We start from the raw sequence: 20,905 nt of genomic DNA, 5'->3' as shown, positions 1-20,905 counted from the left end.
GAATCCAGGCAGATTTTTGTAAAGGATGGAAGCATCACACAGGAGGGAATAATGAGAGTGTCTATAACAAGTAACCCTGGCTTTTAACCTGATGCGGGTATGCAAGGGCCACATCTTTCATAAATAATGCTAAGTTAGGGAATACTTTATTTTATTTTTATTTTTTAAATAAATTTATTTATCTATTTATTTCTTTATTTTTGGCTGCCTTGGGTCTTTGTTGCCGCGTATGGGCTTTCTCTACTTGTGGTGAGCGGGGGCTACTCTTCATTGTGACACACAGGCCTCTCATCGCGGTGGCTTCTCTTGCTTTGGAGCACGGGCTCTAGGCACGCAGGCTTCAGTAGCTGTGGCACGCAGGCTCAGTAGCTGTGGCTTGCAGGCTTCAGTAGCTGTGGCACATGGGCTTAATTGCTCAGCGGCATGTGGGATCTTCCCGGACCAGGGCTCAAACCCGTGTCCCCTGCATTGGCAGGTGGATTCTCAACCACAGTGCCACCAGGGAAGTCCTAGGGGAGTACTTTAATATGATTAAAATATCCCTCAGTATCCAGTCACACTTCTGTTTCTCACAGAAGAACCCAGATAGACCCACAGACAAAGACACAAACATACACAGAGCGAGCCTCTGACTCTTCTTATAAGGTCACTAATCCTATAATGAGCATCCTGCCATCTCCCTCATCTAAATCTGATTTTCTCCCAAAGGCTCTGTCTGCAAATACCATTACACTGGGAGAGATAGCCACCACACATTTATTTTGAAGAGACAAAATTCAGTCCATAGCAATATGGTAAATTATTTTATTAAATATGGAAAAAATGCAGTATATAATATTAACTTTCAAACAACCCAATCCAAAAATGGGCAGAAGACCTAAACAGACATTTCTCCAAAGAATATATACAGATTGCCAACAAACACATGAAAGGATGCTCAACATCACTAATCATTAAAGAAATGCAGTTCAAAACTACGATGAGGTATCACCTCACACCAGTCAGAATGGCCATCGTCAAAAAATCTACAAACAATAAATGCTGGAGAAGGTGTGGGGAAAAGGGAACCCTCCTGCACTGTTGGTGGGAATGTAAATTGATACAGCCACTATGGAGAACAGTATGGAGGTCCCTTAAAAAACTAAAAATAGAACTACCATATGACCCAGCAATCCCACTACTGGGCATATATACCCTGAGAAAACCATAATTCAAAAAGAGTCATGTACCACAATGTTCATTGCAGCACTATTTACAATAGCCAGGACATGGAAGCAACCTAAGTGTCCAATGACAGATGAATGGGTAAAGATGTGGTAGGGCTTCTCTTCCCTGGTGGCTCAGTGGTTGAGAGTCTGCCTGCCGATGCAAGGGACACGGGTTCATGCCCCGGTCCGGGAGGATCCCACATGCCGCAGAGCGGCTGGACCCGTGAGCCATGGCCACTGAGCCTGCGCGTCCGGAGCCTGTGCTCCGCAACGGGAGAGGCCACAGCAGTGAGAGGCCCGCGTACCGCAAAAAAAAAAAAAAAAAAGCTTCCAAAGATAACTTAAATGTAGTAAAAAGGTAATTCACGTAGAGATCTTGTTTTATTAATTTTCCACATCACATCATGAACTGATTTTTTATGAAATGTTTTGCAAAATAAAAAGTATAGGTAGTTCATTTGTTATCAAGTTATTTCACATTTTTATGTTTCAATTTCTGTTAGAATATGCACAATGGAGTGATCAATCAATTCAAATGTAGCTGCCTTTTGATAAATCCATAACAAAAGAATCTTATGATTGTGTTTGCTAACGGTATGCTGTTGGTAACGCTTATTCATTTAAGATTTTTTAAATGTCTCAGGTGTGTATTGCTTCTTATTCCTTTAGTGGTTATTAAGGTAAAGGGCAAAATGACAACCTTAGTAATTATAGACCTTGGAATTACTTATTATTTTCTGAAAATATATATCCTAAGAGTGAATGATGAAATCTCTGCTTGACCTTCTGATATGCTTTTCCAAAGGTGGAAATTTGAAAGAGGGATTATTTCTATATCTTTTTCCTAGATGTAGTTTCCATCAAGTATCATTCAATTTGAACATTTTTTTTCTTTTTTGTTTTCTCCACACACTTTTAAATTTCAGTTATTTTTTGCTTCATTAAAAGGAATAGAAGGAATTAACAAAAGAAGAGCTTTTTTCCCCCAAAAAATCAGAGATAAATGCTAGAGAAATACAAGCTACTTGAAGGTTAGAAAATATGAGCAAGAAGGGTCTCTGCGTAATTTCAAATCTTGATATATTTAAGTTTAATTTTCTTTATTAGTGATAAAACATTTCATTTTTGAATATATTTCATCTTGAGGAAAATAGCTTTATTCTAATGTATTTTCAATCTGATCATCTAAGTATCTTTTCCATGATCTCTTTTTATCTTCTGAAAACCTTAAAAAGTTGAAAAGAGGACATGATTTGACATCTGAGAGTAAATGCCTCGAGGTATTTTTTAAATTATGAAAACTGCTGACTGAAAAGTAAAAACAGATTTTGAAATAATTTATTTTCAGAAATATTGGCAGCTTATTCTCTGCGTTCAAATGAACAACATGGTAGGGATTTGTTTCTGTTTTAGAGAGACAATTTAACAATACCATTTCCCTGTTTTACTAGAAAAATGAACATTGAATAGGCTCATAATAACAGTTTTAATAAATTCAGATCATCACCTCAGGATATTAATAACCTGATTTGTTTTGAAGTATTATATGAAGAAATATACTGGGAAACAGAAACTTAGCAAGTTCTACATATCAATCATAAAATACTGCAGAATAATTTTTAATTTATTCACGCTTTTATTAATTTTTTCATTCCCATTCTTTCTTTCATTTACTGATCCTTAACTGTATATCAGAATTCAAGATCAGTACTAAGCATACAAAATTTATTAAGACAAAGTCCTTGAGTTCAAGGAACTCTTAAATTACTGGGTAGAAGTTTAACGTAAATTGCAAAGCAGTATAACTGCTGTGTATAGTAATTTTCACAAGGAGCTGGGGAAGCTGAGCAGAAAGAGGAAAAGCAGGAAGGACACAGAAAATGTTTCACAGAGAAAATCATTTAGAATCAGATCCTGAAAATGAGTAGAGATGACCATTAAAGGGGCAAGAGAGGTATGTCGGGAAGAAGTGGTACTCTTAACAGTTTATAAACATTTCAAAATCTGCAAAAGTTTTATTGTCACTGGAGTATAAAATGCAGAAAACTGCTAACAGGTAAGTCCTACTAAGGAATTTGGGTTTGACTTCCACAGACTTGGATTCCAGAAGCATTTTAAGTGAGAATTACACAGTCAGCTTTGAATTTCAGAACATTAGTTGGCTGTAGTGTCGAGGAATAACTGGGAGAATATATAAGTGATACTGAAGTTGTAAAAAGAAGTAAACTAATAGGGAAGTTGAACAAGAAAGGGCATCTCAGTATATTTCCCCACTTCTGACTTGAGTTTTTAGGGCATAATTGTACCATTAATCAAACTAGGAGGGTTAAAAACAGGGGAAAAAGCTTTCAAGAAGAAAGTTCTTGAAATATTGATCCTTACCAATGTTTATTAATTACCTCACATATGTAAGATACCATGTTGCTCACAAGAATACAATGGAATATAAGGAACATCTTTGATATATATATTTTTTTTAGCCTAGAGGGGGAGTAATATGTAATTTAGCATGTAAAATTTCAGAATAGATATGATAGCTTCTCAATGAGTGCTATAGGTAGTAAACCCCAAATATAGTCAGAGAATGAACATATTGTATTTACCTTAACAGGTGGGAAAATTAGTAAATAGATTTATAGATGAGTAGAGGAAAATAAGTCTGAATGAATGGATTTTGCATTCAAGCAGAAGTCTTGAATGGTGGGCAAAAGCATTATACAAGAAAATAATTACAGGTTTTTGTACAGGTGAGATATCAAGAGGTTTGGTAAGATTAATATAGCAATGTATAGGTGGTATTTTGTGCAGTTAGCTGGAAGCAGGAGCACCATTTAGACTCTTAAAATAACACAAGTAAGAGATGTATGTTGAAATGGGTTGACATTTCTCCTTTTAAAGGGTAATGATGCTTTCAGGATTCAGAGGAACTCATTTTAATGGAGTAAAAGATATGATAGTTAATAATTTACTTTTTTCAATATGATTATTCCATCCCTTCCCCCAAATAATTTTTCTGTCGATTTGCAGGGGCAAACTTGTTTCCACTTGTATTTAAGGAGAAATGAGAAGAGGTATACAGGTTTCGACATGTCAGAAAAAATTATGTAACTTGTGACAGAAATTGAAGGTACCTTAGAGATCATGTTATTTAGAGCTTAATTTTACAAATAACAATGGGGCGGCTTTAAATACTTGTCAAAATCAAAGAATGAATTAGAGGCAGATTTGGGAATAAAATGAAACTGTTCCCTGTCCAATCTTTTACTCTACCAATTTAGATCTGAGGGGAAAGAGATGCAAATAAAGAAAAAAGAAAGCAAAGTGTGAAGACTTCCAAAGAATTAGAAATATTCAGTAGCATAAGTTTAAATTTGAAGATAATAAATAAGAATCCTTCTGGCCCTTAAGATCTAGATGAACTTACCCTGAACCTCATCCCTATTCTAGTGCAGGGATTTAAAATGCTGCCTAAGTTCCCATTAATTGTCAGGGGAAGAGGGCAGGCAGACAGATACTCATGCTCTCTTAACATCCTTTGCCTCGTGCCTCCTATTATTTATTCTGTCCCATATAGAGCTGGGTGTGACATTCATTCCCTTCTTTGTCCCTCTCCAAAACAAAATCTCAAAAAATACAAAGATCATGGTAGATTTTCTTGAAAAACTGAAAGCACTAGGAGATCTCATTGGCAAACATCAAGACAAATAACAATAGAATTTAACTCAACATTGTTTCTACTCCTCTTTAGCTTCTTTTCCGACAGGGTGCCCCAGTCTTTCTTCATTCCTTTGTTCCCAATCCACCTGGCTTTTCTCTTTTTTATTTTTCTTTCTGGTTTTCCAAAACAGCGAGCACTCTACCAGACCTTAGCCTCCTCCACTGAAGCCTTTTGAGCAGCATATGGAGGCCCTAGTGAGGACTGCTCTCCTTCTAGGCAGCTTTCTGCTGCTGTGTTCTTCATCTTACTTCCAAACCAAAGAAAACATTTATTTATTCAACAACTTCAGAGAGACATACTAATGAATGTCTATATTATACTAGATGAAGTGCTAGGAAGTGGAGCTACAGGAGTGAAAAAGGCTCCTGATCTCAAATAGAATAATAATTAAAAAGAAAATATTGCAAAGTGTCTTTCAATTTAATTAACCAAGTAATTTATATGCATTTAATAGCACAGGATCAAATTTGAAGATAATGAATAAACAGGAATATTTTTGTCCCTGAAATCTACATGAATTCACCCTAGACTTCAGCCCTATTCCAGTATAGCAATTTAAAATGCTGCCTACTGTTAATTAATTTTTTGATTATTTAAGTCTCCTAACAATTCCGTGGATTAGATAAGAGAGGTGGTATGGTTGACATTACTCAGATTCCTCTACCTTAAGCTTTTAGGTTGGAATTCTTACCAATTCATGACTAAAATTTCACTTTGAGAAGAGAAATATTCTAAGGAATGATGCCCTGTACTACTCTTTCTTTAACTTCTCCTTTGATTTTTGAATGGAAACTAAAACCCTGGTAGAGTTAATGACTGTTTTACCTACTACAATTATTCAAATGATATCATTTCTATTATATCCAAAGAACTAGTAAGTGTAAAACATGAAAAAAATCATCATCCATCCACTTTAGTTTTTAAAGGCTCTACTATGCATTTTTGTTTTCATGTTTCCTCAATTTTTTAAATATTATGATGAAGTCAATTAAAAGTAAGATAATGCTGGACATTTTTTTTAGAAGAAACTTCATTCTCAGAGCTTATTTGAGCATTGATTGATCTTATCTGGTACCTAAGCGGCTACATTAGAAAATTCCTTGATTTAGTGAAGAGAGTTTTGATTAATAAAATGCATTTAATATTTAACATTCAAGAATATCTTTTCAGTGTCTAAATTTCAGATTTGAAAATTCAGCATGAGACTATGTTACTTGAAGCTATGACATTTTGGGAATCGAGATTTCACATATTAATGAGTAGACCCATGCTGGGACATTAACTCTACAGATAAAATGTGTACATCTTCTGTGGCTGACTTTCATAAAGGAAATTGATAGAGAGAGGGAATTAAGAAATACTGAATTCTTACAGTGAACCAAATATCCTATTTAATTAAAACCTAACCCAAACTGCAAGGTTGGCATTACTATACGTATTTGTATCAATGGAAATTGAAATTTGGAGAGATTAAATAACTTGCTCAAGGTCACTTAGATGAATGAAGCAGCTGGCATTGCTTCCCAAAATGGCTAATTTCAAAGTTCATAGTGTATCCATAAGAAAACCTGAACTCCAAGATTCTAGCCTCATCGATAAGATATTTACTTTCTCTGAGTAGAGCATCCTCATTTTTCAAGTGTAAACAATCTATTATCTATGTATATTAAAAATGTTGGTGAGAAAAAATTAGATAATTTATATAAAACTAATATTTCAAAGCATAGAGGTATTTTTGCCTTGCTTGTGTATATTTTACTGATCACAGGTTCTTCTACACAAACCCAATAACCCCATAAAATAGTATCTGAAATTAACCACGGTAGAATTCATGAAGCTGGTGGCTGGAGAGATGCTATATTTCACAGAATTTTTTTTTCAGTTACTATGAAGTTGAGGACCTGGGAATACCAGGAATTTTTGGTTTCCTTTTCTTGTCCTGCCTTCTGAAGCAAATGCCTTCCCAAAGGATATATGGAGGCCAATGGGTTGATAATGAGTAGCTTAGAGTATAGCATTTAGAGTATAGATAGCCATACTAGGAGGGATACATAAATTTATTTTTAATGATGTTTTTAATTGGGTGAGATTATTTTATGTTAGGCATTTGTAAAGAGTAGCATCCTAGCGTATGGCTAAAACTGTTTTTAAGTATAAAGTAGGACCATGGTTCATATATACTCTTTCTTCTTTCTAACAAAAAATATGCCATTCTTATTCTTTTGTTTAAAGGCTAGAAATCATCCTATGAATGAGATCCAGTATTTTTTGACCATGAGGTTTGCCTGCATCATTTTTCCTGACCATGACAAGAGTTAACAGTCTATGTTTCTCTATATCTTATAACATTGTCATCACTTTAAATTATCTGAAATATCCTTTAGCATCTATACAATCAAGCAAAACTGACATTGTGCCCTTTTGAACAGTCCTTTTCAAAAGCAATAAACAATAAATATTTATTTAGTCAATAAGTTTAAATATACATATTAATAAATGTCTATGTTATGTTCCTTTTTCTCCTTTTTCTGTCCGTCTTCCTTTTTGGTTTCCATGGTTTCTATAACTTAAGATGTGAGAATTCATCATACATTTTTTTTTTCCTGAAGTGAGGATAAAGCAGATCTTTACTTTTTGTTCCAAATAAATGTTGACTAATGGCTAGATTTATCAGGTAAAATATATGATGCCCAGTTAATTTTGAATTTCAGACAAACAACAAATGATTTTTAGTATAAGTATATCCTCTGCAAGTATTGCATACTTATACTAAAATATGTTTAACTGAACTTCAAAATTAATTGTGTCCAATATTTTTCATTGCTAAGTCTGGCAACCCTACCAATAGTCTGATGTTTGTAAAGTTTTCCCATTCATGGGAAATATATATTTATATATTTTTAAATTTTTTATGCTGTGAGAGTTTGTTTCTGGCTCAGATGGCTTTTATTTTTCCTCACTGATTTCCTTTTAAGATTATCAGCGCTGCTTATTAATTGTTGCCCTTTTGGCTCATTTTAGAACAAAAAGTGAGAGGATGAGATTAATTTTCTCATTATCTGGAAGTCTATAGTTATTTAATTATTTATGATATTTTATGCAGTTTTCAATGTAGCCCCTTAGGTGGTATGATTATACATTTATTTCTTCAAGTATCTTTTTTTTTAATCATCAATAGTTTTCTATATTGATACTTAGAATCAACACCTTTATCAGTCTTTCATCCTCATTGTAAAATTAAACTTTTGATAACATTCTACTTTCACTTTCACTGATATATTCTGTACTAAGTTATTACACTATATGTGCCATTCTGTGTTTTAAAATAAATATTGCTACTGTTCTGTAATTATATTTCTGGCATCTTGTCTGGGAAGTTTTCAAAATTATAAAATAGTAGAAATTAACTTGTGAACTTTGCCTATGGATAGCTATCCCACTTGGAAATTATATCTTATTTTAAAATGCCAAAGGGGTCTGTCCTTGAGACTTAGAAATTTGTGCCTTAGAATGTTGTTTCAAATGCCAGCCCCTCCACAGTCACAAAATCAGAGTTTTATCTAAAACTGTTACTTTACTTTCAAAGACCTGTTTCTAAAAATTGTCCACTCACAGAAATAAAATATTTTAAAAAATACCAAAAGAGGAAACTCCTTAAAGAAATAATTACTCTAAATTTGTGGAAACAGTTAAATAAATAAACAGTATATGGCTTACATATCCTCTCTAGGAAAAAACAAAACAAACAAAAAAACCACCAGCAACTAATAAAATCCAATAAGAGGTCAACAAATGTGGATAGCTTTTAGCTTATAAACTGAAATCTGCAATCTAAGGAATTTACTGGAGCAGAACCTTGTACACTCACCCTTAGAACCATAATATAGATGTTACAGACTGAAAAAAACCTCTTCCTCTGTGATTCAAGACCAAATCTGCATTGCTGTTTACTGTAGAGGAGTCCTCTGGTGATTCTAGCATATTTCCCTACATGTACACTTACTTTTAAGGAATTTAAATGTTAGCTCTAATTTCCTAGTGGCAATTTTTTCATTGCTTATTGAATCAATATATTTAATATTGTTCTTCATGATAAGTAGAAGAAGCTTCACTTTGTAGGTGTAAAATTTGTATTTTTTTACTTGCATTGTATTGTTGAGCTACTGTTGGGGCCATTGATGGAGCAGCCATGACATTCTTACACCGAGATGTTTGAAGATGATTAAACCAAAAGAAAATAAAGTTTATTCTGAAGGGAATGATCTCATTTATGTAAAATTACAAAAGAAAAAAAAAAGAAGGCTGTTTTTTCATCATCTTTAACGAGTGTTTTTGCATTTGATTTTTGGAAAGGAAAATCATTTTATTTGCTCAGTTAAATTAGAAAAAGCTCTGTCAACCTGGAAAATCAAATGGAGTCAATAAATGAAAGTTTAGATAGAGTATCATTCAACTACCTGAGCACGTGACCTCTTCAGATAACTATGATCCCAGGTGAAGTCCACTCTAATGAACTCAAGCCGTTCATGGTTTTAGATTGAGCCTTAATTCCAGAAAGGTCAAAGTAAGGTGCCCTGTTCTCTGTAGTTCGATGATCACTCTAACTAAAGGCTAGTGCTGCTTGTGGGCAAATTGCTAAATGCCCTATGGACCTATGTCTTGAAACAATTAATACTATACTACATCAGAGCTCACTCTCCACACTTTCATTCAAGCTTTGCTGCTTGTAGAAAGAACTGAATATTGTGACCTATACCTCCCTCAAATTCACTTACCTGGAAATAAAGAAAAGGGAAGGAAATGGATCTTGCTCTATGATCAGAAGGTGAAAATTCTCACTCAGTCTGAACTTTTATAAATAAGATCATTTTAAAAAGGGTCAACACGGCGGAACTTAGATTTACCCTCCTTGGCCCTTCACTACCTTAAACTCCTTTTCCAATTTTTCTCTTTTATTTTCTGTACTTCTATTTTCAGTTGTCCCATTTTTAGAAGAATATTTGGTTGATAACAGTAGTAATGAAAACCAGTGTGTCTGTACACTTGCTTATACTGACTCCTGGATTCACGTTATCCTCAGGCACTGAAGGAGCAGTGTTCGGGCACTCTGTTGAAACACCTCATATCAGAGCAGAACCTTCCCAAGACCTCAGGTAAGTCCTGGCATTTATACCTGTGTCATTGTTTCCACCACTGATGATGGTCCTTGATATGTAAAGAACTAAAGCAAAAAATATGCTACGTAACTGTATAAAGAATTGACATTCCCTGCCTACATGGTAAATAGATAATTGGATATTTCATTGAGGGTAAGAAAATGTGAGTTATTATTCTGTCCTTCTGTATATTTTTCCTTTACAAATATACAATGGATATAAAATAAACATATCGGACAGGAGGAGTGTAGAAAAAGAAAAGAAAAGGCAGTTATAGAGGATGTTGAGGGGAGGACTAATAAAAATAGGGATTTCAGAAAATCTGATATAGATAATGAAATATACGGCACGCATAGGCATAAAGAAAGGGGAGGCAGAGAGTGAGAGAAAGCTGTAAATAGTCAGGGAGGCTTAAGTAGAGGGAAATCAGAAACAAATGTAAACAGTGATCAGTAAAAGACAGAACTTAATTGCCCTGTGATATGTTCCTCAATTAATATTTCCAGTGGAATAAGCTCCATCTGTCAGTTTGAGAGGACAACATTATAAGGTATTCTCCCCAGAATAATCATGGCAATCACTGATAAAAGTTGAAATACTAAAATCTATTAACTTATCTATTGTTCTTAATTCAATAAATATATATTTAATATATACTTTATATATTTTATATAAAATTATACCTATTATAATAACTTGTAATCATTTTGCGATATATACATTTATCAAAATCATTATGTTGTATAACTTAAACCAATACAATGTTATATGCCAATAAAAAAGATGTTTCCTCTAATTAATTTCAAATAGGTATCTTTTTTTTAACATCTTTATTGGAGTATAATTGCTTTACAATGGTGTGTTGGTTTCTGTTATATAGCAAAGTGAATCAGCTATACATATACATACATCCCCATATCTCTTCCCTCTTGCATCTCCCTCCCTCCCAGCCTCCCTATCCCACCCCTCTAGATGGTCACAAAGCACCGGGGTGATCTCCCTGTGCTATGTGGCTGCTTCCCACTAGCTATCAGTTTTACATTTGGTAGTGTATATATGTGCATTTGCTATGATATGAAAAAAGACAACCCATATTGATATTAAAAAATTAATTACATATTTAAAATCATTTTTAAAGCCGAATTAAATTATTAACCTGAGAGATAGAGTCTTTGTTTTGAAACACAATAAAATATTATGCAAAATACCCATTTTATTTCATAAAGAGCAGGCTCAGCCCTTCCTACTTGGATGAGCGGAAAAAATGCTCAAATAAAAATAGAAAAATAAAGTTGAAAAATGCTAATTAAAAAAAAAGTCATACTTTGGACTTCCCTGGTGGTGCAGTGGTTAAGAATCTACCTGCCAATGCAGGGGACACAGGTTCAAGCCCTGGTCCAGGAAGATCCTACATGCCACGGAGCAACTAAGCCCGTGCACCACAACTACTGAGCCTGCGCTCTAGAGCTCGCGAGCCACAACTACTGAGCCCATGTGCCACAACTACTGAAGCCTGCACGCCTAGAGCCTGTGCTCCTCAACAAGAGAAGCCACTGCAATGAGAAGCCCGCACATCACAAGGAAGAGTAACCCCTGCTCGCCACAACTAGAGAAAGCCCGCACGCGGCAACAAAGAACCAACGCAGCCAAAAATAAATAAATTTATTTTTAAAAAGTCATACTTTTACAACAGTAAATATTGCAGACCTTTATAGTTCCATGATAAAATTCCTTAAAAAAACTCAGTTTTTCACTAGTTGAGTAGCCCAGATTCAAACAAGCTAGTTAAGAGTAACAGGAGAAGGTGCCCCTCTTCATGCGATCAGGCATTTTTTAATAAGACAAATATAATAATTATTTACTTTATGCTGAAATCCCAAGGATTTAGGAGGGTTGAAGAATATGTGAAAACAGTGTCTCATAGTGTGTTATAGTCTTGATTTATGACTATACTCATTTAGGACCTCTACATTTTTGTATAAATTGTCTTTTCCTTCTTTACTTAACAAGGTTGTGTTGCCACTAGAACGGGATCTATGTCTTCCTTGCTTATCTTTAGTTCAATAACAGCCAGCCACTCTATCTCACACATAATAATTTTATCATAATTGGTTAATGTGAATCACTGAAACTTAGTAAAACTGAATAATGAGGACGCTAAATGCCTGTATATAAGGAACGTGGTATCATTTGTTTCTGCATTACTAAGACATGTGACTAACATTGATTCCAACTGTTTTTGAGCTGTGTTTTAACATAGATACCAGAGTTTCATTCAATAAAAAAATTTTAATCACTAAGTTCTAAAAGAAACTTTTTTTACTTCTAACGTTTTAGTAATTATGTACTCGTTTCACAGATTTTCATTATGAAAAGCCTATTGCCAAAAAAGGATAAGAACCAACTGCTATTTTAATTACTTTACTGACATGTCTCAACATTCATAAGTGTGAATGTGAATTAAATTATAATTAGTATATCATGTCTCCAGTTTTTATTTTCTAATTATTCATAAATTATTTAAACATTGACCTAAGCGAGGCTTAGCTGCTAGTACTAAAAGCAGATTGGCAGCCCCCAAGATGAGTGGTACTGATCTAAATTCCAAAACAGAAACAGAAGCAAAGCACAGTAATGACGAGGTTATTCAATTATTCATTTGTGTACTGAAGATTAAAAGCAGTGTCTGAGGAGGCCTTACAAGTCTTGCTGACAATTTTCCTTTCAGGGCAATAAGAAGCACCCTTAGTTGACACCTAAGTCTAATCAACAAGGTGACATCAGTTGACCAAGTAAATAAAATGTAATTTAGGGAGTAAGAAGCCATGTTGTCTTTGATTTTGCTTTTGTCAAGAATAAAAGACTTTAGAAAGAAACATTTCAAAAAGTTTACTGTAGAGTTTAGGTAATATTTTGGTGTGGAAATGTAGTAGATTGCTATAATTTATTTACTCAACAGCTGTTTGATGAATGCTTACTATGTGCCAAGGTCTGTGCTAGTAGTCTTCATGTGCATTTTAACAATACAGGTGTAGATTTTCTTTAATTTTTTTTAATAGAAGGTGATATTGTTTTTCGGCAGGGACTTATTTGTTAAAAGGCTAAACAACAAATAGTAAGGACATCATAGCACTTTGCCTGAAATAGTCCAAGTATAAATGTTCTTTTTATTTTTTCTTAAATTAATATGTAGCTAAATTATTATAGCTCAATAGGATTTCTGCCCTCTTTGGTGGGAAGTGATAAAATCTATAATGTAATGCCCACTGTCCAAGGATTGTTTGGATCTGAGTGTTATTAACTGCTCCAAGAATAAGGCAAGAATTTAGACTTTGGTTTAGTAAAATGAGTTACTATTTAATGACATAATTGGTATCATTTCCATTCTTGTATGCATATAATTTAAAACTGAAATGTGAGGTTTGCAGGCTCCAAATTAATCTCTGGAAACACATAGCTTTGATTTACATAGTTCCCGTGTTCAAGGAAAAGCCACCATTTATTAAATGGTAAGGATTTTCCCTGAGACAATTTGTCAATAAAGGGGTAACATGCTTTACTGGTATTTTTCCACCTATGAGAAAAAAATGGTAATAAAGTAGTATTTTTCTCCTCCCCACTTCCCTTCCCCAAACCTCTCCTTCTCTCCCCTTTTCCCTTCCTTCCCTTTCTTTCCTCCTTCCTTCCTTTTATTCTTTCATTCTATTCTATGTATGTGTTTGTATATTAGAGTTTGTAGCAAATGTGGGTAATGAGAAGCTTGCCTACCCTTCCAGTCATGGGAACAGGGAGGAAAAATTGACCTAGGGATTTTTTGATCTAATTTTCAGGAAGAGACCATAAGGGGTGTGCAAGTGGGCAGGAAACAATACAAATGGTGGAAACAAAAACAATGTGATTTGCAGCTGAAAAAAGCTCAGGGTAGCCCGAAGTGATAAGACAGTAAAAGTGGTAAGATAGTATAAGAATATATGTTCAGGTCACAGTTTGCATTGGATTTTTTTTTCTAAAAGCACTTTTCTGTGCAATTCTTCATTTATTTCATCCTTGAAATAGCAAATAACGAGTGCCAACTCTGTCTCTGTTACTGTATTAAATATTTAGCAAGAACAAGGCACATGATACTCAAGTTCTGCTTAAGTTTCCATTTAGTAATTGCATCGTGCAACTTAGTTTAAGAGAAGTCTAGATCATTTTCTCAGAATGTTGAGAATTCTGGAAGTCTAGGCCACTCATTTTGAAATTTGAAAATTATGTAACACCTTAAAAACAAAATCTTGTTATGGCTTCGGTATCTAAACACCAAAACTGAAGTGCTTGGAAAAAATAGGCAGCAGAGTGACCCGTGTTCAACATTAATCCTTCTCTCTACTATAATCCCTGGATACCCACTATAAAAACTCCTCTGAAATGCACTGCTGTGATTACTATAATGCTATAAAAATGAACACAATTGTTCTTCACTAATTCCAGTGACTAACTGCATAGAAATTCACGAGTTTTGCCAGTACATGTGGACTTGCATTTTTCAACAGGCCTTTTAGAAAGTATTTTGTAGTAAAATAAATAGTTTAAGTATATGTTGTAAACCCTCAGTGGAAGCTTGAGAATTTCCATGGAGAAGAGAATCAGGGCATCATTTAACTGTTGATATTCTGTTACCAAAATTCTACTTAGTAGATGGTTCTAGAAGAAAATCCAGGTTTAGTCTGATTCGAGTTCCAAGATCTGAGCCCAAGACATTCTAGAGGGATTCTAGGCTGATTTGAGAAGTGGAGGGTGTCTGGAGAAAACCAGTCCAACCAAAAACTGGCATTGTAAACTATATAAATTATTTTTCTTTATGATTTCTAGGCTTCAGTCTTGTTCCAAAGGTTTCCCTTTTCTAGAGTTGGATATTTCCTGGGTTTTGTCTTCTAATTTTGTTGTTTATTTTGTACACTAGGTCATTTCTTAGTTTTATATTTTGAGTAAATCAAATGGGAAATTATGTTCTGAATTTTCTTCCAATTTTCTATTGAAAATTACAGTCTATAATTTATTCGTTTTTATATTTTGAATAGATAAAACTGGAAATTATTCTTGCAGAGCATGTTAAGGATCTAATGTTATTTCTTCAGTATGGATAGTCAATTTATTAAGCATCATTTATTAAATAACCTCATATTTTCCACCCCAAAATGATTGCTACAACTTGTCAAATATTAACTTCTCATAAATACTTGCCATCTGTTTTAGATTGTATTGTGTTTCATTGACCAAATTTCCGTTTCTAATTTTGATATCATTTTTTAATTAAAATACCTTTATATTAAGTTCTAACTTTAAAAGGAAAATCTCCTACTGTATCTTCATTTAACAAATCTGGTAATTGTCACACATATTTTTCCCCTCGAAATATTTTGACATAAAGTTTTAAGTTTCAAGAGACTCTACTGAGATTCTCATTGGAATTTTATTACATATATTTATTATTTTTTATATATTGGAATTTTCATGATATGGAAGTATAAATATGAACTTATTTTTATCCAAGAATACTTCAAACTCTTGAATTTTCAGGTAAAGTAAAGAATATCAGATATCCTTTCTAGGTATCCCTTTCCTGGAAATAATTATAAAATACAGACTTTGAATAATATAGCATTTATTTTAATATAGTGATTTAACAACAGGAATTACATATTTTTATAGTATCCCTGTATGTCTTTAATATCTTTATTGCATTGTAATACAGTCAATAACAGTCAAATATTAGCATCAATTAACAGTTTTCCTATTTAGATTTTCATAGTATACAGTTCTACAAATTTTACCAAAAAAAAAAAAAGATAATCCTGTAAGATCTGTGACCAGACTTTCTTTCCCGACATCGTATTATGAAAATTCTCAAACATACTACATGTTGAGAGTATCTTATAGAAAGCACCTATATAACACCCAGCTAGATTCTCCTAGTATCATTTTTCTATGTGTCTTAAATTATGTATATATTTCCACTGTCCATCCACCAGTATATCTTAATTTTTATGCATTCGAACATAAATTGTATAAATCTGTACACTTTTCCTGATTACTTCAGCATGTACATCATTAGTATCCAAGATCACTTACAGTTTCTTTCCTTTTGTTGTAAAATAAATATGCAATGACATTCACAAAGCCTAAATGCATATTTGCTGGGTTTTGAAAAATGCATACACCTGTGTAATCCAAATTCTTGTCAAGGTATAAAGCATTATCATCACTCAAGAAAGTTCCCTCATTTCCTTCCTGGTAAATCCCCACCACTACCCACCAGAAGCAAACTACTCTCATTTTTTTTTACCCTGTATTAGATTAGGCTGATTTAGTACTAATATAAATTGATCATACAAGATGTACTTCTTTGTAAGATTTATGTCATTCCACATAATGTTTTTGAGAGCCATTCATGATGTTGTCTGTATCAATAGTTCCTTCTGCTTTATTGCTGATCCATTATATGAACATACAATATTTTATCTATGCATTTTCATAATTGAAGGATGCTTGGGATGTATCTGGCTATGTTAAGTTTTATATAAAAATTCCAGGGCTTCCCTGGTGGCGCAGTGGTTGAGAGTCCGCCTGCCGATGCAGGGGACACGGGTTCGTGCCCCGGTCCGGGAGGATCCCACATGCCGCGGAGCGGCTGGGCCCGTGAGCCATGGCCGCTGGGCCTGTGCGTCCGGAGCCTGTGCTCCACGACGGGAGAGGCCACAACAGTGAGAGGCCCGTGTACTGCAAAAAAAAAAAAAAAAAAAATTCCAGAGCTTTCCAAAGTGGTTGTATCATTTTACTCTTTGTCAACAAAAATTCAATTAACAATCAAGTTAAGAAGAATTAATGAAAGGGAATTTTATTCAAGCCAAATTGAGGATATAATCCAGGAGACAGACTCTCAGAAGCCCCGAGAACTGTTCCACCTATCAGAAGTGGAAAGCACAGTCATGTACATTTTCGAGACAAAGGATCATACATCAAAATGGCATACTGGTATTTTACATAAAGTTCACTGAAGATTCACAGTCCAGGTAAGCATAAGCGTCGTACAAAGGGAACAGCAAGTCATTATGACCCCCTACAGATTTGGGAAAGAATGCTATTCTTTTAAGAAGTTGCATAGCTAGTGTCAGAAGAAAGGAAAAAAAAAAAAGATCTTTCTGTGGAGCAGGCAGGCATTCCCACCTTCGAGGCGCTCTGGTTAATGTTTAATGGAGATGCACACTGCACATTAGGGACAGAGGGAGGAGGACCAGACTAAGAGAGAGAATTTTATTTTTAAATTTTCTTGTCCTTCCTTAAAATAGCTTTTAGTGTATTATTATAAATATACGGCTAACACACTAATAAAGAACAGAACTAATGATGTTCTACAATGAATAAAATATTTTATGTTTAAGGTGCGCTGTAATTTTATTTATTAGGTAACAGCCCCAGTGAGGTTAACTGGATTGAAAATTTCTAGTAGAACTCGTGTAGAAACTATGAGCTTTTTATTCAAAGTCCTATGTTTAATTCTTTCATTAGACTGATGTAACTCTTGCTGAATTTCCCAGACTGCTTCTTGGAAATAACTTTCATCACTTCATAGTATGCAGCAACACTTTTTTTTTTTTTGCGGTGTGCGGGCCTCTTGCTGTTGTGGCCTCTCCCGTTGTGGAGCACAGGCTCCGGACATGCAGGCTCAGCGGCCATGGCTCACGGGTCCAGCCGCTTCGCGGCATGTGGGATCTTCCCGGGCAGGGGCACGAACCTTTGTCCCCTGCATCGGCAGGCAGACTCTCAACCACTGCGCCACCAAGGAAGCCCAACAGCAACACTTTTAATACATAAAGGAAATACTTTTTCTATATCCTGCAGTTTATAATATAGCCTCTAGAAGTACCCAGCTTCTAGTAAGAGCCTGGGAAAATATTATTTATAAAATAGTCAATGAAATATATTATTACACCATCATCAAATCCTTTTGATAAATTGGGATAACTGGTAACATGATGTCTACTTTTTATTTTATATATTTTAAGTTTTGTGTCTACATCTACTTTTTCAGTAATGTTCTTTGGATAGTTAATATCATGATCATATGCTTACCTGATTTCAAAGCCTTTTAAAAGTGCCGCACTGTGCTTAAATGCAAATATTACTTTCTTATTGTCAGAATTCATGGAGTTTAACACTTGCAGTTTGGATGGAAATATAGAACAAAATTTGCACACCGCTTGTGAAAAATGTGTTTTTTCCTTATTCACCAAGTGATAGACCTAGAGACAATGGGCAGTTCTAGGTAGGTAATGTGTGTAAATGTAATACTTAAATGTAAGTCTACATGTAATTGTGAAGATTGATATTGGATGATTCAGGTTAACACGTGCATCTGTAAATGCTCACACTGAATGTATGCTATTCACAGTAGTGTTAATTTGAAGATTTTAGGTCTCCATATACATTGTAGTCCCGCTATGAAATTTTTGCTGCCCAAAATTTAGTTTATTTGCTTATGCTAAATAGGCAAGCTTGTAAAAACTAGTTTGCAGCTTACTTTAATTTTCATGTTCATAAGAAATATTTGAGTACCACAACATGTTCCTTTGAAAATAGAATTATGAAATCCTCCAAATGATCTAATAAATTTTTATTATATACTGTATCTGCACGCTCTCCATAATTAAAGTTCCTAGTGTATATTACTTATCTGAGTGATGGATACTATATAAAACAGTGCTATTTTTAATAAAACTTACATCATTTCTTAGTGATCACTACTTTTAATTTTATCAAGATTAGCAAAGTATACAGTTGAAGCCTGTTTAATTCAAAGTCTTAATCACTTTCAGTCTTTATCACTTTCAGAACTTGAAGGATTTAGCAATACTGTAAAATTGCCATGTTTTTTATGTACCCCTTGATAAGTTTTATATATATACTCCTTGTTAAGTTTTATATATATATTATATATATCATATAACGTGTTTTATGTACCCCCTTGATAGGTTTTATATATATATATATATATACACACACACATATATATGTATATATGTATATATACATATGGCAGGTATATATTGTCTTAGGGCACAAAATTATCTGTAGTAGAAATGAAAATATTCCTGTAAAACTTTAATTTACATGTATGGTCTCCATTTTACTCACTATCAGAAACTAAGCCCCAGTCTATTCACTTCTCTTCTTTCGCCCTGGGGTTGCATCGTTCTACCAAGACGCTTACACTGCCTAAGCATTTGAGGTGACATTTGGTCCTTGGTAGCCTCACGATCCAACTGGCATTTGCCAAGACGTTCTTCTTACCGTCACTTAGTCCTCAGTCACTGCAGGTCACCACTCTTTTCTCCTTTGAGGATCTTGTGGTCTCTTGTCCTCAGTTATCCTGAAATATCACTCTCTCCTCAGACCTCTAACACCTAAAGAATAAAGGTCCCACAACCTAGGACTTGACCTCAGGTAGCAGAACACAGAGAGCCATTCAAGACCAATTCTGTTTATTTCTCTCCAAATCTTCTCTAGCCTGTGAATCAAGAAAACAGTTCCTCCAACTCGTGAAATAAACAACAAGGTCTTACTGATGTTGGTTTTCTTCTCTGTTTTTGTTTATGTGCTGAATCATTTTCAATACAATAAATGGCTAGGGTTTTTTTCCAACTCAAAACGTCTGTAACATTAGGAAACACGAAATATCTTTAACAGCTTCTCTGCTCTATCGTCCACCATTTTTGGCAAAGGATAGTGTTTAGTGAATGGGGAATGGCAAAGGAAGCAAGGAAATGGGACAGGGAGGAAATCCCATACATTTCAAACTACTATCCCACTACATAGCTATTTCCCTTAATCAGTTTAAGAGATTCCTTACAATCCTATAAGAAAACATTATAATTGTCAATTTTAGATATGATAAAACTGAAATTTATTGCTGCTGGCTCACTTTCCTGAACCCAGGTCTAGCCAGCTCTCCATCTTTACTGCCTCTTTGAATAGGGATCTTCTAAGTCAATGCTAGCAAAACACTCCATAGCAAGACTGGCAATGTGTACCTGAGGTCTAAAATGAAGATGAAGACAATTAAGATTTTTTAATTAAATAATTAGTAAGGATGAGAATGGAAAAACTCAAAAGCCCAGAAGTACTTACTATATTTTAATGCTCTAGCAGAAATAGGGTAAAAATATAGTATAAAAAATGTTCACACTTATTACAGATATTTTACTGTCAAATATATAAGTATCCCAACCCCTTATCCTTGGAAACAAGCTACACCATATCAATTATTTGATAAAATAAGCGTGTTTTTCCTTCTACTTACAAGTTGTGTTTCCTTCAGATTCATAATGTTTCAGAACATTAATTCATGTTAATTAAGTTCTTATCTGACTTCTGATTGAGTGGTTCAGTCATACCCAAACTTATGTAATTACATTTAATGTTATAGAAATGGTCTATAACAAGTGGAAATAGAAATGGTCACAGATATATTATTCAAGATGGTGAATACTTGGGGGTGTATCAGAGGACATCACTTATATATTTAAATATTCAGATTTTGAAATTTAGATACTCTGTGCAAAGTATAAACATTATGAATGAAAAAATTATGGGTGATTCTTTTTGAAGTTTTCAAATATTCTGTGAAAATGTGTAATTTGTGTTTTAAAAAAAACAAACAGACATTTCTTTAAAATATATATATTGAAAACCTCACCCTCAAGGGATTTTATGAAGATAATCCAAAAGGCCTATAGGGATGAAAGTTTCAAAGTTGCTTTAGTGAGTGAAAAAAAATTTAA

At 34.2% G+C, this 20,905-nt stretch overlaps 1 protein-coding gene across 3 annotated transcripts in view; it reads left to right on the top strand.

Annotated features, from left to right (window-relative positions):
- Nucleotides 1-20,905, top strand: part of SGCZ (sarcoglycan zeta) — an 887,168-nt gene that overhangs the window by 858,606 nt on the left and 7,657 nt on the right. For all 3 annotated transcript variants that reach the window (XM_065899871.1, XM_065899872.1, XM_065899873.1), the window contains one exon: nucleotides 10,007-10,079. In XM_065899871.1, the coding sequence (XP_065755943.1) occupies nucleotides 10,007-10,079 (73 nt within the window). The remainder of the gene's footprint in view (nucleotides 1-10,006; nucleotides 10,080-20,905) is intronic.

The sequence above is a fragment of the Phocoena phocoena genome, chromosome 21 (genome assembly GCF_963924675.1).
Source record: "Phocoena phocoena chromosome 21, mPhoPho1.1, whole genome shotgun sequence".
NCBI lineage: Eukaryota > Metazoa > Chordata > Mammalia > Artiodactyla > Phocoenidae > Phocoena > Phocoena phocoena.
The sequence above is the reverse complement of the archived record's forward strand: the minus strand, read 5'-3'. Positions and strand labels throughout refer to the sequence as shown.